General features: G+C 36.3%; 2 protein-coding genes across 2 annotated transcripts; both read left to right on the top strand.

The window, feature by feature from the left end:
• The first annotated feature begins 4,346 nt into the window (after positions 1-4,346).
• Positions 4,347-5,094, top strand: LOC108996394 (60S ribosomal protein L27). The gene has a single exon (XM_018972277.2). The coding sequence runs from the start codon at positions 4,432-4,434 to the stop codon at positions 4,837-4,839; it is 408 nt and encodes a 135-aa protein (XP_018827822.1). The 5' UTR covers positions 4,347-4,431; the 3' UTR covers positions 4,840-5,094.
• A 5,025-nt stretch (positions 5,095-10,119) lies between these two features.
• On the top strand, positions 10,120-12,380 carry LOC108996381 (scarecrow-like protein 23). Its single transcript, XM_018972251.2, has one exon. It carries the CDS (start codon positions 10,661-10,663, stop codon positions 11,954-11,956), a length of 1,296 nt encoding a protein of 431 aa, XP_018827796.1. The 5' UTR covers positions 10,120-10,660; the 3' UTR covers positions 11,957-12,380.
• Positions 12,381-14,023: the final 1,643 nt, after the last annotated feature.

Genomic DNA, 14,023 nt, shown 5'->3' with positions numbered 1-14,023 from the left:
CATACAAGTCAGCCAAGTCTGAAATAACCATATAAATGTTTCTGTATCCTCACTAATAATCAATCTTGCGCCCAAAATGATTGACTGACCATGGTGGTTTATACCCACAAACGATGCAAATAACATCCCATACCTATTTTTCAAATATGTGGTGTCAAATGTAACGACATCACCAAAGTATTTGTAGGCTGCCCTACCTCGTGCACCTGCCCAAAAAAGATTTCTCAGCTTGCACTCATCATCCAAATCCATTAATGCAAAAAAATCATCATTTTTGTACTACATCCTAGCAAAAAACTCTCAAAGGGTTTCAGTGCCACATTTCCCAAGTTTCAGGTGATGTGTCTTGTCAATGTAATTATGACAATATTTTTTTTCCTGAGAATGACAATTTCTCAAACCCAGCTGCTTCTTGCACAAGAGGGCATCGTCATTGTCACTGTCATCTTTGGATTGAGCAATATTACGATTAGAGGGCATATACAAAGTTTCAATCTCCTTGGAGTCATGTATGGCCTCCTGAACTTCTTCTACATGGCTTGAGGTTGCAATTTGTATACCAATCAGAGGGCTAATTGAAGAGTCAATTGGGGACACAACATTTTCTTACAGTTTACAATAATAAAAATCCATGTTTAAATCAATATAAACATGGTAAAAAATAAACATACAACTTAAAGAACAAACTCATAACCTGACTAGTCCATGCAGATGGGTTGGCATCAGGACAAGGAACAAAAGATGGGTTGGCATCAAGCAAGGAACAAAAGGTGGTCATGTGGCATTGGCAATGGTGTATGGCAAACATATATGTAGTTTGTGAAATCCAAATAAAATGGTGTTGGTATCACCTAAGATATAAACCAACCAAAAATAAAATAAAAGAAATATAGACATTAATAAAACAGTTAAACGAACTTGAATTAATATTCTAAATACCGGGGTTGCTGGAATATTTGATGGATTTGTGGTATGATGTGTTTAGAAATGTGGATAAGATGGTGTTGGTATTGCCAAAGATATAAACCGGTTAGGACAATGAACCAAAACTAAAGTAAAAAAATAGACATTAATAGAACATTTAAATGAACTTGAACTAATATTCTGAATACCTGAGTTGCTGGAATATTTGATGGATTTGGGGTAAGAGGTGTTGAGAAATGTGGATAAAATGGTGTCGATATCACTTAAGATATAAACCCAACGAACCAAAACTAAAGTAAAAGATATAGACATAAAATTAAACAGTTACATTGAATTTCAAATACTATTTTAAATACCTGGGTTGATGGACTTATTGTCGGATTTGTGGTAGGAGGTGACATACGCTCAGTGTGATATTTCCCTTTTCCCATCTAGGGAATATTTATCAATCTTTTAGAACAAGAAAATTCATCTTATTCGGCACGCGTATATAAAGTTTTATTTTAATTTTGACATTATCGTTACAAAGGTACTCGATGTTTGCAGAGTTGCACTCTATGTTAGGCTCCCATTTGGTTACTAAAGATGAGCTGCTGAGGATTTTGGTCCTCGAAGTCACTCAATTAATGTTACATTCTAATTGTATAAATAACATAAAGAAAAAAAAAAAAAAAAAAGAAAGAAAGAAAGAGAAAGCCTGTCCTGTTAACATAGCCATCAATCACTATTTCTCTATGTGACATGACTAATCACCTATTTCTCTCATCAATAATGTGATTATTATTACAACGCAAATAATCAAGCAGTTCACAGTTGCATGAGCCATGATCTCTCATGTCATGTGGGTACATGCATGTTGCTTGTAGCTGACATACATACCAATTTTTTTCTATGCTCAATTCAGTCTTATTAAACAACCTACTAAATCCTGACTTTGCTTCATGCTTCCATTTGTCAAAAATCATTCAAACAAGAAGTTGACCAATGCCATATAACACCAACTTGTCACAAATTTCTCTCTTTTCTACCATTATTTCTTACTCAATTGCAGCTGGGAACCTAGGGCTTGCCCATAATGATCAACTACAAGAACCACATGTGTTACAACTGGTAGCAGCTAAAACTTCATGAATCAAGGAAAAAAACACAAATGGGTCCAAAAACACAAAGGGAAAAATAAAAAACATAAGATCTGCAAATGGGCATTTTAGCAGCACAGTATCAAAAAGTTGTTTTGGGTAAACTCACAAGGCCATGTTGATTAATGCCTTTTACTCTCAGAACTAGTTGAAGCATCTTTCACAGTATTGAGTAAAAAAAAAAAAAAATGAGCTCCCTCAGATCGTGTATGATTGCTGACTTATGTCTATGTCTAGGCCATGTTGATTAAGTAAAGGACAGAGGTGATTAACAAGCATGCTGATAGTGGGTAATGACTATGATTTTCGGTTAGAAATCAAAGAACCGAAAACAGTTTTTTTTTTTAATTGCTATCTGTTGCTGTCGTAGCAATTGAAGTGCTACTAAAGAGAAAAAAAAATGATAAGTTGCTAATTAGGACCAAGAACAAGAACATTATCAGCACATTCTTGCTACTGGACTCGGTCCTTTACTTATAAAGTACGTAGTTACTTAGTCCAACAATTTATCTTAACATGTCATTTTTGTGAACATCATTTGTCTGAACTTTAAACTCACAAGGAGATTTATCCCGCCCCTAGGCTTATTTGGAAAGGAAAGAAAGAGTAATTCTACATATAATCGTAAAATGCGTAAATACCGTATAATCGCTTTGAGAAAGAGTGGAGTCCACTATTAAAAAGTTAATTTTTTTCATGTGGATATAATGTTTTATTAACTTTTTTCAAAACAATTACGTGACGGTTACACAATTCATAGTTGTGAATATATTTTCTTGAAGAGAAAAGACCTAGAGTGTATAGAAACACTTTCAATACCTAAGTCAAATGAGTTGGGTGATATTTCTTATAGAATACGGGAGTAAAGTTCTTCGTCCCTTGGGAAGGTCCTTTATCCCATGTATGATGGAGGTTGTTATCGTGGTCTGTGGTCTTCACGAGGAGTTCGCCCAATGCTCAATTGTTTGGGTTTGGCATTTGGGTTGCACGACAGGCCAATCGGGCTTGTTAGGAATAATTAAACCCTTCCAACTAGTGTCTAACTTATATATTTTTATTTGATTATGTTTGGTTGTAATATTATAATGTTTATATATATATATATTAAATTATTATTACTCCTCCAAAACGACGTTGTTTCACTCATTTAAGTGAACCAACATCGTTTCATATACATATATTTGATAAAAAAAAAAAAAAAGAAATATAGCTGATGTTGGCCGGTCGAGCGGTTTTTCCTTGGGTCATATCGGGACCGAGCCGGCCGACGTCGATTTTGCTTAATTCCTGCCGCAGGCTGATCGGTTCTCTATCAGTTTCGATCGGTTCCGTGCTCTGGTAGCTGGTTTGAGTCGGTGTTGGCCGGTTTTCATGATTCCTCTACATCTCTACTAATTATAACCAAATTACCAAATTCTCTTATTTTCTATTTATTTGTACTTTTCTCACATATTTAGATATTTTTAAGTAGAGTTTTTCGTAAAAATTCAGGCTATTACATAGATGTCTTAATCAGACAAGAAATGACATAAGCGGTTGCTAATAAAATTGATAATATTAAGAAAGAAAAATTCTTTTCATCAGTTACTATTTACTATCTCACACTCCACACCCTATAAAAAATACTCACACATCTTATAAAAAACACTCTCACATTATAGAAAAAAGCTATAGAAGTGTAACGTGTGAAAGTGAATAATGGATGATGCATATAATTCCTCATTAAGAAGTCATATTGACCGTCTAATTTCTCTTATGGGAGGTTTGGATAGTGAGTAGAGATGAAAGTTAAAAGTTGAATAAAATATTTTTAAAATATTATTTTTTAGGAAAATTCTATACATCATCCTATCATCCCACTTTCATCTCACTAAGTATGATGTAACATATTTATCACCATTAAATAATTATTTATTTCATACTTCTTTATCATTTAATAGTGATGAATGTGCCACATACCACTTAATATGATCAAAATAGGATAATATTATGCTGTATAAAATTACTCTATTTTTTAATATTATTATTATTTTAAAATTTAAAAAAATTAAATTTTTTATTATATTTTATGTGAAAACTTAAAAAAATTGTAATAATTAAATTAGATGAGATAAAATATTTTTTTGCATCCTAACCTATTCCAATTCTTAAAAATAAAAAAAATAAAAAAAAATAAAAAGAGAGACGGTCCAGTGTTTCCGGCCCAAGGCCCACTATGTAGTAACCCTAGAGCCACCAAGAGCTAGGGTTTTATTATCGATATGCATATATATGGGATATCATTCTCTCTTCCTCTTAAGAGGTATTGCATAGCGGGGGCGAGAGAGTCTGTGAGCTTGAGAGCAAGAAACGCTTGCCGGGGGGGAAAATGGTGAAATTCCTGAAGCCAAACAAGGCGGTGATACTCCTTCAGGGCCGGTACGCTGGCCGCAAGGCGGTGATTGTGAGGGCCTTCGACGAGGGCACCCGGGACCGCCCCTATGGTCACTGTTTGGTCGCCGGGATCGGCAAGTATCCGAGCAAAGTCATCCGCAAGGACTCCACCAAGAAGACGGCCAAGAAGTCCCGCGTCAAGGCCTTCATAAAGCTTGTAAACTTCCAGCACCTGATGCCCACGCGCTATACCCTCGATGTGGATCTCAAGGACATTGTCTCTGCCGAGTCCCTCCAGTCCAGGGATAAGAAGGTCACGGCCGCCAAGGAGACCAAGAAGAGGCTCGAGGAGCGCTTCAAGTCTGGGAAGAATAGGTGGTTCTTTACCAAGCTCAGATTTTGAATTGGAACGGTGTCATTTCTGGCCTTTTTTTAGGAGTTGGATTTATTTCTTTTCCTGTTGTCTTTTCATGATAGTCTATATTTTGTTTATTAACAAGACAGTTTTTCTTTTTATCAAGTATCTTAGTAACTGTCTTCAGGAATATTTTCGTTTTAATCTGAAGTTTTGTGAACCACTGCGAAACCTGTTTGGATTACATTTCTAATGGGTTTATTTCGTAATGTTGAGATTATACCATATTATGGGTCTTATGTGCTTCGGTTCTTTTCCAATTTCCTTGAGACTGTTGGTTTTGCGGTAGTTTTCCACGATCCGCTTAGTATCATTGGATTGTGGCATGTATTTTGTTGATTAGTATGATTTGCTTATGTTGTTATGTGTGTTCTATTAAGCCTCGTTGTTTCCGCCATTGTTTTGAAGCGACTTTAGTGAATTTGTCTCTTTTCGTTGAGTGTTGGGCGTGTTGATTATTTGATGACTAGTTATTTAATTACAATTTCTCGAGTATGTTCTGGACTTGATCTGATTTTGATAATGTGCTTGCGTTTCGATTTCTAGATGTTTATTCTCTTTAAACAGCATGCTTTTGTCACTTCGTTGTCAAGTTTTATTACTGGATATTTCTTGTTAGATTCGTTTTTTGTTTTTAAGATTGTGCTTCTGCAAATGATATCTCTGGGCACTACTATAAAAAATGATGTCACTCGGAATTAAGCTTCTACAGTTTGTTATTATTATAAAGTTTATTTGGGATACTTTACGGTTGGAGTCCGTGATCGGGTCAATCTAAATATACATTCTCTATGGATCTTCATTCTAGGTGAGGACCTTTAGCCGCTCATGAAGTTAGGTGATGCTGTGCATGAATAGATCTTATTAATCTCCCAAAAGTCATAGTGCAAGTTATACAGTGTTGCAGGTATGACTGAGATTATAATTTGCACTACGAGTTTTTTGTAAGTAAGTGTATAATCCTATGACTCTTGGCCTCAACTATTTTTTAATAAGAAAGAAATATTATGAACTGTTTTCGCTATAGTATTGGCTATGTATGGTGCTTGTTGCAACATGTGTGCATATCATTTTTTATGATTCGTTGTGAGTATAAATTTCCGTATTAATTGGTGAGGACTTAATGATAAGTTTATATGTGGGTTTGTTATAGCTTAACGCATTCAGGCTATTTAGTTGTTATCGACTATTATTTCCTTTAAAGGAATTTGATTGACTTAAATTCATGTGTATTTATCTATTATTATATACAGGAATGGTAGCATTTACTCGTTTTGTTGATTAATGGCCAATTGTTTTTCATATAACTGGATTTTATTATTTGAATGGTCATTGGTTTCTAATTAACTCTTTAAGGTGGGGGTGGCTGGTAATCTAGTTTTTTGAATGCACCTTTAGGTGGATGTGTTGGTTCCATGGGTGAGAAGTTTTTTAACTCTTAGAAGTTGCATCGGAATTTCAATGTATCAGGTTCTTAGGGAACAGATTGGTGTGGTTCTCAATTTTTATCTGCAGTAGATCTAGAAAGGTTGTAGAATGGAATCAATTGGTCTCTTGATTGGTTTTTGAGATGTTGGTCGGTCTCATGAGATCTATCAATTCGTTGGCAAAATTAGGAATCAAAGGATATCCTATTTTTTTTTCCAGCACCAACTCTCTTTAGACAGTTTTAAAGCCATGGTCATATGATAGAATTTCGTTCTAGTCTATGATATTAACAATTTGGCTTAAAGTTTTTTTTTTGGGTTTTGCCTCCCAATGTGAGCTTGTAGATGAGTTCTTTAATGAATTAGCACAGAAACGTTTTCATTTTGTTATTGCTGTTATTTGTAGTTGCTGCTTATGTTAGGTTTAATTGTTGTTTCTTTATTGGTTTCTAGTCCGTTTCTTTGCATTCGATAGGTTTATGGCTACGCAATCGATTTATAACATCGTGTGGAGAAAAGAAACTAAAAAAAATGTAAATAATTAGTTTGCTTGATTATGGTTACGCAATTGGCTATGGATGTAATCAGTCCGGTTTAATTTTGGACAAAAATTTAGGATCCGAATCGGTATGTACTGGTTATGTATTTTCAAAAATCGATTATGCACCGATTACTTTCCTAAATCGATTTTTTTGATTTTATAGGTTTGGCTCGGTTTTTCAATTTTAATAGTATTATTATTAGGGCATAAAATACAATTAATATACGTTATTAGTATACTAATTAATTAAAGTAAAATGTAATTAATATACTAATGTATATTAATATTACTAATATATTATGTATTTATTAAAAAGAATATGTTAAGAATTTATTAGGCCATAAAATGTTATTAATTATGTTTAAAACATATGATCAAATAAATTTTTATGTTTAAGATTAAAATTTTATGTTATAAATTATAATAATATTATCTTATATATAATTATAATTTATATTATTATACATATTATATATATAATATAAAAAATATTATATATGATATTAAAAAATTAATTTAAAATATATAAGATAGTGAAGGAGACCGGTCCGGTCCTAAAAGATAAAAAACCAGAATTGGATTCCGATTGGTATAGGCTGGTTTTGGAGTTATCGACCGGTTTGGACCGGACCGACCCCTAGTGTTGGCCCATTCCTCAACAAACAAGGTAACAATTTCAGTTGAATTACTGTATTATTTACGTTCTCTTTGAATTTTTGGTTGATGGCTTGAAAAATGGGATTTGGGGAGTGAAAGGACTACAACTGGATGGTGGGTTTTTGTTTTGTCCATCAAGTATTTGCTTTTAGGCTCACTTGGAAAGGCTCACTCACTTGTTTTCTAAACTATAAATATGCTAGAAATGAAGAAAAAAAATCAAACTGTTATCATTCAAAATGTTGTAGCCCATAAATGAAGAAAAAATCAAACTGTTTTCTGTCGGATAGGGAAGAAGCTTATGCACTAGGAAGTCGACGATGGTGGAAGAGGTTGACGGTGATGGAGGACTTAACTACTGTTACTCCATCGGATAAGGAGTGAAGAAACGAGGGAGAGAATTTTTCCGTCGATCTCAAAGACAATTTGCATTTTATATCAATGGCATTATTATAATTCAAAGAAATTTTAAGGACAAATGAGTTTTGCTAGGTATAAACAGTTTTGTGCACAAAATCGCGTACTAACGCTGATATGGTTTTTTTAATTAATTTGTTTTTTTAGAGAAGAAAATGTCCTCTATCGTATAAAAATTATTTTCATCTCCAATTTATATTGTTCATTAAATGAATGCCTTATATATTAATATTGATGCACGATTTAGTGTGCGAACTTGCTTGCGAGAAGACTTTTCTAATACGAAATCGCATTATCATGTGCTTGCATCGGTTTTGGGGACAACCCTAATGTGAAGTAACAATAAAGTTATTATTTTGGGTTTATAAATCTTGGATTGTTGTGGGTTTGCTGTTGTGGACATGAGATATGGTGGAGAATTAAGCATGGAATGTTTCAAATATCAATTATCTGAGGTTTTGAAAGTCTTGACAAATTTGAAGCTCAATTCATTGTTTGTTTGGTTGGGATGGACGGTGAATGACTCTCTCTGAAAGTGAAATCACAGCACAGCACTCAATCATAGAAGAATCTGAGAACAGTAGAGACCGTCTCTAAAAAAAAAGAAAGAAAACACTAGCCTATTGGCGCAGTAGAAGGTCGATTACAGGTGGAGATTCGATATTTTCTTTGATGAAATCGAAGAGGACTCGTGTCTCTACGATGAAATTAGTGTGTAGAAGAACATGGAAAATGCGATGCATTTGTCTGTATACGATGACCAAGTTTCTTTTGTTTGGAATCATTGCGGCCATCTTATGATCTATCTATAGCAGTGATGAAGAACCAGCTTAGCCTACGAGGTGGTCGAGGCTCGAATATTCTATACATATACAAATATACTTAGCTGCAGCTGGGCAACGACTTCTATGCATTATTAAGCTCATAGTCAACTCGATCTTGACGGTTCAAGTATTGACTAAAATGTATTGAACTCGACAAATGTATTTTTCACTTACATAAGTTTTGAGTTGTAGAGTCAGACATCTAAGATTTTGTAACACACTAGGATTTGGTTTTTGTGAAGGATCCTGCCTTGCTAGGGTTCCACGTCATCAAAAAACTTGCATGTGCTTATCGTGATCACAACTGTTGGTATTTGTTTTTACTATTATAGAGGGAGGTTTGGGGGCGATAAACAACAGTAAGCTGGCATAAATAAATCTAAGTTCTAGAGCCCTTGAAAACAAGCAAAACGATCAATATAAATAATAGAATAAATGAGAAAACGAAGAGATATATGGTGGTAGATTACACCAGAAATTGTGGCAATGAGACTCATTTGGGCCCCAAATGAGAATTGAGAAGCTTGGTTGGCTTGGCTTGGCTTGGCTACCTTAATGCAATCTTCTATATTTGGTCATAACTAGAGGCAACACATATTTTTGATACATGGGAGAGGGAGAGGGAGAGGGAGATTCGATTTTTGTTTTTCTTAGAGAAACCAAAAGACACAACTAGAGTTAAAATTGCAAGTTTTAAAAGGAGTAACATATAATACATATTCTCTTCCTAGTTTGAATCGCTGTTGGAGTTGCAAGTACAAACCTCCCCAAACAAGCAGTAATCTGTTAGTAAAAGATTGACGCCAGCTGATAATTCAGACAAGAAAGATTTTAGGAACCGACTCCAGCTCTGCATTAGCCATTACTTACTTTCGGTGTTTGACTTTAAGACCTACAAAACAAAAACAATGGGTGAAAAAACATCCATTCTCAGTAATTTCCTTTTTTTTTTTTAAGAACTTCAACCCGTGTTAACTTTAAAAGTAAAGCACCCACCAAAGTGCATTAGTTTTAACATTATTTACATTTTTTAAGCAATATAATAATAATAATAATATTAAAATTATTCTCATTAATCACTATTTATTATTACACATCTTATAAAAATATCTCACACAATTATAAAAAATATTTATACATTCTATAAAAAAATTTATAAGTGTAAGATGTTGAAGTGAATAGTAACTGATGAATAAAATTCTTCATAATAATAATAATAATATAAAAGGCTGCATTTTTTTCTTTTATTTTTTCCTTTGTCGTTTTTATCATCTTCTAGACCGTTCCCCTACAACCACATAAATAACAATCCGTCACCAACATTTTTATAGTATGATATGATATAGTAATATAGATATCATAATCCCAATCACAGGGAAAATTTGCCAAACACAACACAAGCTTTTCTTCTCTTATTTTTTTCATCCAATAGCAACTTCCCACGTATCCAAACAACCCCAAATTTAAGGATTAATATTTAACGTGAACATGAAAATAATTTTATCCCCCTCCTTCCTCCCCATGGGCTGGCCCTGTCCCTTCGTTAATTTATTCGTTAACGGAAAAAACCAAACAAAGAAACGAACAAACTGACTTAACGAAACGACACCCCACCCCCCGCCCTTGTAAGCCGGAGTACCTACCGAGGAAGATAGAGGATAGACTCATAGAGTCGTAGACCCCTCCCTTCCCCCTTTCCTCTGCTAAAAAGTTTTCAACCTTTTTCCTGTCTCTCTGTCTACCCTCCAACTTTCTCTCACTTTCCCTCTCCCCAAACATCAACCCTCTCTGACACAGCACACTCCCACCACCCCCTCCCTCTGCTAACTCTCCGTACTCACTCCCCTTGTCTTTCTCTCCTTTATTTGTCCCTTTCCCCCCTAAATCTATTCGCCTTTTGATTCTCTCTCCCTCTCTGTATTTTCTTTTCTATCTGATCGATCATGCTTCAGAGCTTGGTTCCACAGTCCCCAATATCGAACCCTTCCAATAGCTCTGCGATGAAGTCGAAGCGCGTGGACCGTGAAGACAGCTCTGGGGACGATGCGACGACGAAGCGGATGAATTTCTCCAACGAAGCGTCGGTCTCCGGCGAGAAGACCATGGACGAAAGAGAGGAGGGTGAGTCCATCGGCCTGAAACTATTGGGGCTTCTGCTGCAGTGCGCCGAGAGCGTGGCCTTGGAGCACCTCGACGAGGCCGCCGATCTACTTCCCGAAATCGCCGAGCTCTCGTCTCCCTACGGCTCTTCCCCGCAGCGCGTCGGAGCGTACTTTGCCCACGCGCTCCAGGCTCGGGTTATCACCTCATACCTCGGCACCTACTGGCCGCTCAGCTCCAAAACTCGAACCCTCACTCAGTCGCAGAAAATCTTCTCCGCTCTGCAATCCTACAACTCCATCAGTCCCTTGGTCAAATTCTCACACTTCACAGCCAACCAAGCCATTTTCCAAGCATTGGACGGCGAAGAACACGTCCACGTCATCGATCTCGATATAATGCAGGGCCTCCAATGGCCCGGATTGTTCCACATCCTCGCCTCCCGAAACAAGAAGATCCGATCCATGCGGGTCACCGGGTTCGGATCCTCCTCTGATTTGCTGGAGTCGACCGGTAAGAGACTCGGGGACTTCGCGAGTTCTCTGGGGCTTCCCTTCGAGTTCCACCCGTTCGAAGGTAAAATCGGGAATGTGAAAGATCTGAGTCAACTCGGGGTGAGGCCGAACGAGGCCATAGTGGTGCACTGGATGCACCATTGTCTGTACGATATAACGGGAAGCGATTTGGGGACGTTGAAAGTGTTGGCTTTGTTGAGACCCAAACTGATCACAATCGTCGAACAGGATCTGAGCCACGGGGGAGGCTTTTTAGCCAGGTTCGTGGAGGCTTTGCATTACTACAGCGCGTTGTTCGACGCGCTTGGGGACGGATTGGGTGAGGATAACCTGGATAGGCATATGGTGGAGCAGCAATTGTTTGGGTGCGAGATTAGGAACATCATGGCCGTTGGTGGGCCGAAGAGGACCGGAGAGGAGAAGGTGGAGAGGTGGGGAGAGGAGTTAAGGCGGGTCGGATTCCAGCCCATATCACTGGGGGGCAACCCGGCTGCCCAAGCTAACTTGTTGCTTGGGATGTTCCCTTGGAAGGGTTATACATTAGTGGAGGATAATGGTTGCTTGAAGTTAGGTTGGAAGGATCTGTCATTGCTTACAGCCTCGGCATGGCAGCCGTCCAACTGAATTGCTATGAAGGAATTCCACGATATAACCCGGATGGGATGGGATGGGTCGGGTTAGGATGGTGCACAAGATATATGTATTAATGGGGGTGATAAGGATGATGCTTTTGGAACATTCTCATGTCTCTAATAATACACTTTTGTTTTTCCCCTTTTGAAGGGAGGAGAGGGTTTTGAAGGAAGTGAAGTCGTCTTTGTTCACTTTGTTGTTATTCGTTTGAAGCAAAAACATGTACCTAAATTTGTTCTTTATTGTACTTTTTTTGGGAAAAAAAAGGAAAAAACATAGAGAAGGAAAATGATGCCTGTTCTATTTGGTGGTGGCTCGTGGGGTTTATAGATGCTACATTCAATTGGCAGTCTTTCAGTTTTTAATTGACCAGTGGACCTTTGTTACATGCCACCCCTGTACCACATTTTGCTTATGTGTCCATCATCATCAACTCTCTCTCTCTCTCTCTCTATCTCTCAAAAGGAATGGTTTTCTCCAGGTTTAGGGTTGAGAGAGAGAGATGTTGAGTCCACATAACACTGATATACATACCCACATGGTGGAATTAGAGAGCACTGCTTGTGATGTGAAGTTACCTCTTCTTTATAATCCAATGTCCCAACTTTTAGCTTTTTAAGCAAATGGGCATCAAGTGCACGTCCATGAACAAAAAATAATGTTTTCTTATATATATATATATATATAATATTATATTGATCATGTCTATGCATAATGCAGCTGTGATTAAAATCTGTCAGACTAGTATGTCTTTGGGGGAACACTAACATAATCATACTACAACTTGAAAAAAGTTCCATTTATTTGGGAACCTGTTTTAGTGCAAAACGTATTGCTCTTTGTCTTTCATTTGCCAAAGTTTTTGGTTCCTACGGTTGTTCTACTTTTCTAATTAAGGTAACTTCTTGGACGTCAATCAAGGAATCGGTTTCTTTTCACTCTTGTTTTGTAGAATTCATCTTCTTTAATTTTATGTATCATTCTTTCCTTACAATTATGCTATCTGCTTATTCACTTGGAAAAAACATGTTTTTCTTTAATTTTTTTTTTATCCAAATCGACCTTTTAAAAGTATAAAGAGATAGGGCTGAGAGATATGCAAGCTCCAGGTTTTGTTTTTAACACTAAATCGTTTCGTGCGATTCTTTCAAATAAAATTAGGCCCCATTTGCACAAAGATGTCTGCTGCCTTTATGGGTTTTTGATTTTTTTTGGGAAGTGCTACTATTTGGTCACAAAATAAAACCCTGTAAAGTGTACTTTGAATGCGAAAACTCAGTTCATGATGGGGGCAGGGCAGGGCAGCCATGCCTTTATATCTTCTGCGCAACATTACGTGCAGTCTGAAAACTTCTTGTATATATTTCTTCCAAATTGATTGAAAAGTAAGTAAGTAGCACTCGTACCATTGAATCGAATGTCATAACACACACACACACACTTGTATCTAATAGGATTGATGATCTTAGAGTCAACAGACTATTATTCCATTTACATTTATGCATAAGAAAGGCTGCTCTTTTATGAAGGTGATATGAAATTATCATAGATTAGGTAACCCTAGAAATACAGCATTTATTAGAAAATCAGTGGTCCAAACTATTGAAGTAAGCTGCATAATGCAGTGGTCCAAACATAGATAGCTCTTTGTAGAATAGACCTTACAACAACCATCAAAAGACCCACCAATTATTATGATCATATTATATTCTATTATTTACTGAACAATTCTTGGTACTTCATTCTGAACTTCTTCTAGATAGATAGATAGATGGATAGATAGAAAGCCGCCACTAATATTCATTTATTTTTAAATAGATCCTACTGAGTTAGTACTAACCACTGAACAAATATGTAATTTATTTATTTATTTAAATGATACAGACTCTTCAGTTTTAAGAACAATGACTCCAGTTTGGAAGGGGAGAGAATCCTTCTCAAAACCTGAGCCCTTATAAAATAGTAAAATACAAAACACTCCCCTAAAAAAGAAAAAGAGAAAAAACAAAACAAAACTCAATTCAAATTAGAACCATTTATTTGAATACTAAAATTCCT

The sequence above is a fragment of the Juglans regia genome, chromosome 1 (assembly GCF_001411555.2).
Source record: "Juglans regia cultivar Chandler chromosome 1, Walnut 2.0, whole genome shotgun sequence".
NCBI classification, from domain to species: Eukaryota; Viridiplantae; Streptophyta; class Magnoliopsida; order Fagales; family Juglandaceae; genus Juglans; species Juglans regia.
Note: the sequence above shows the minus strand (reverse complement) of the source record. Positions and strands in the feature narration are given on the sequence as shown.

Coding starts and splice junctions, on each gene's coding strand:
- LOC108996394 (XM_018972277.2), top strand. CDS start 4,432: ATGGTGAAATTCCTGAAGCCAAACAAGGCGGTGATACTCCTTCAGGGC.
- LOC108996381 (XM_018972251.2), top strand. CDS start 10,661: ATGCTTCAGAGCTTGGTTCCACAGTCCCCAATATCGAACCCTTCCAAT.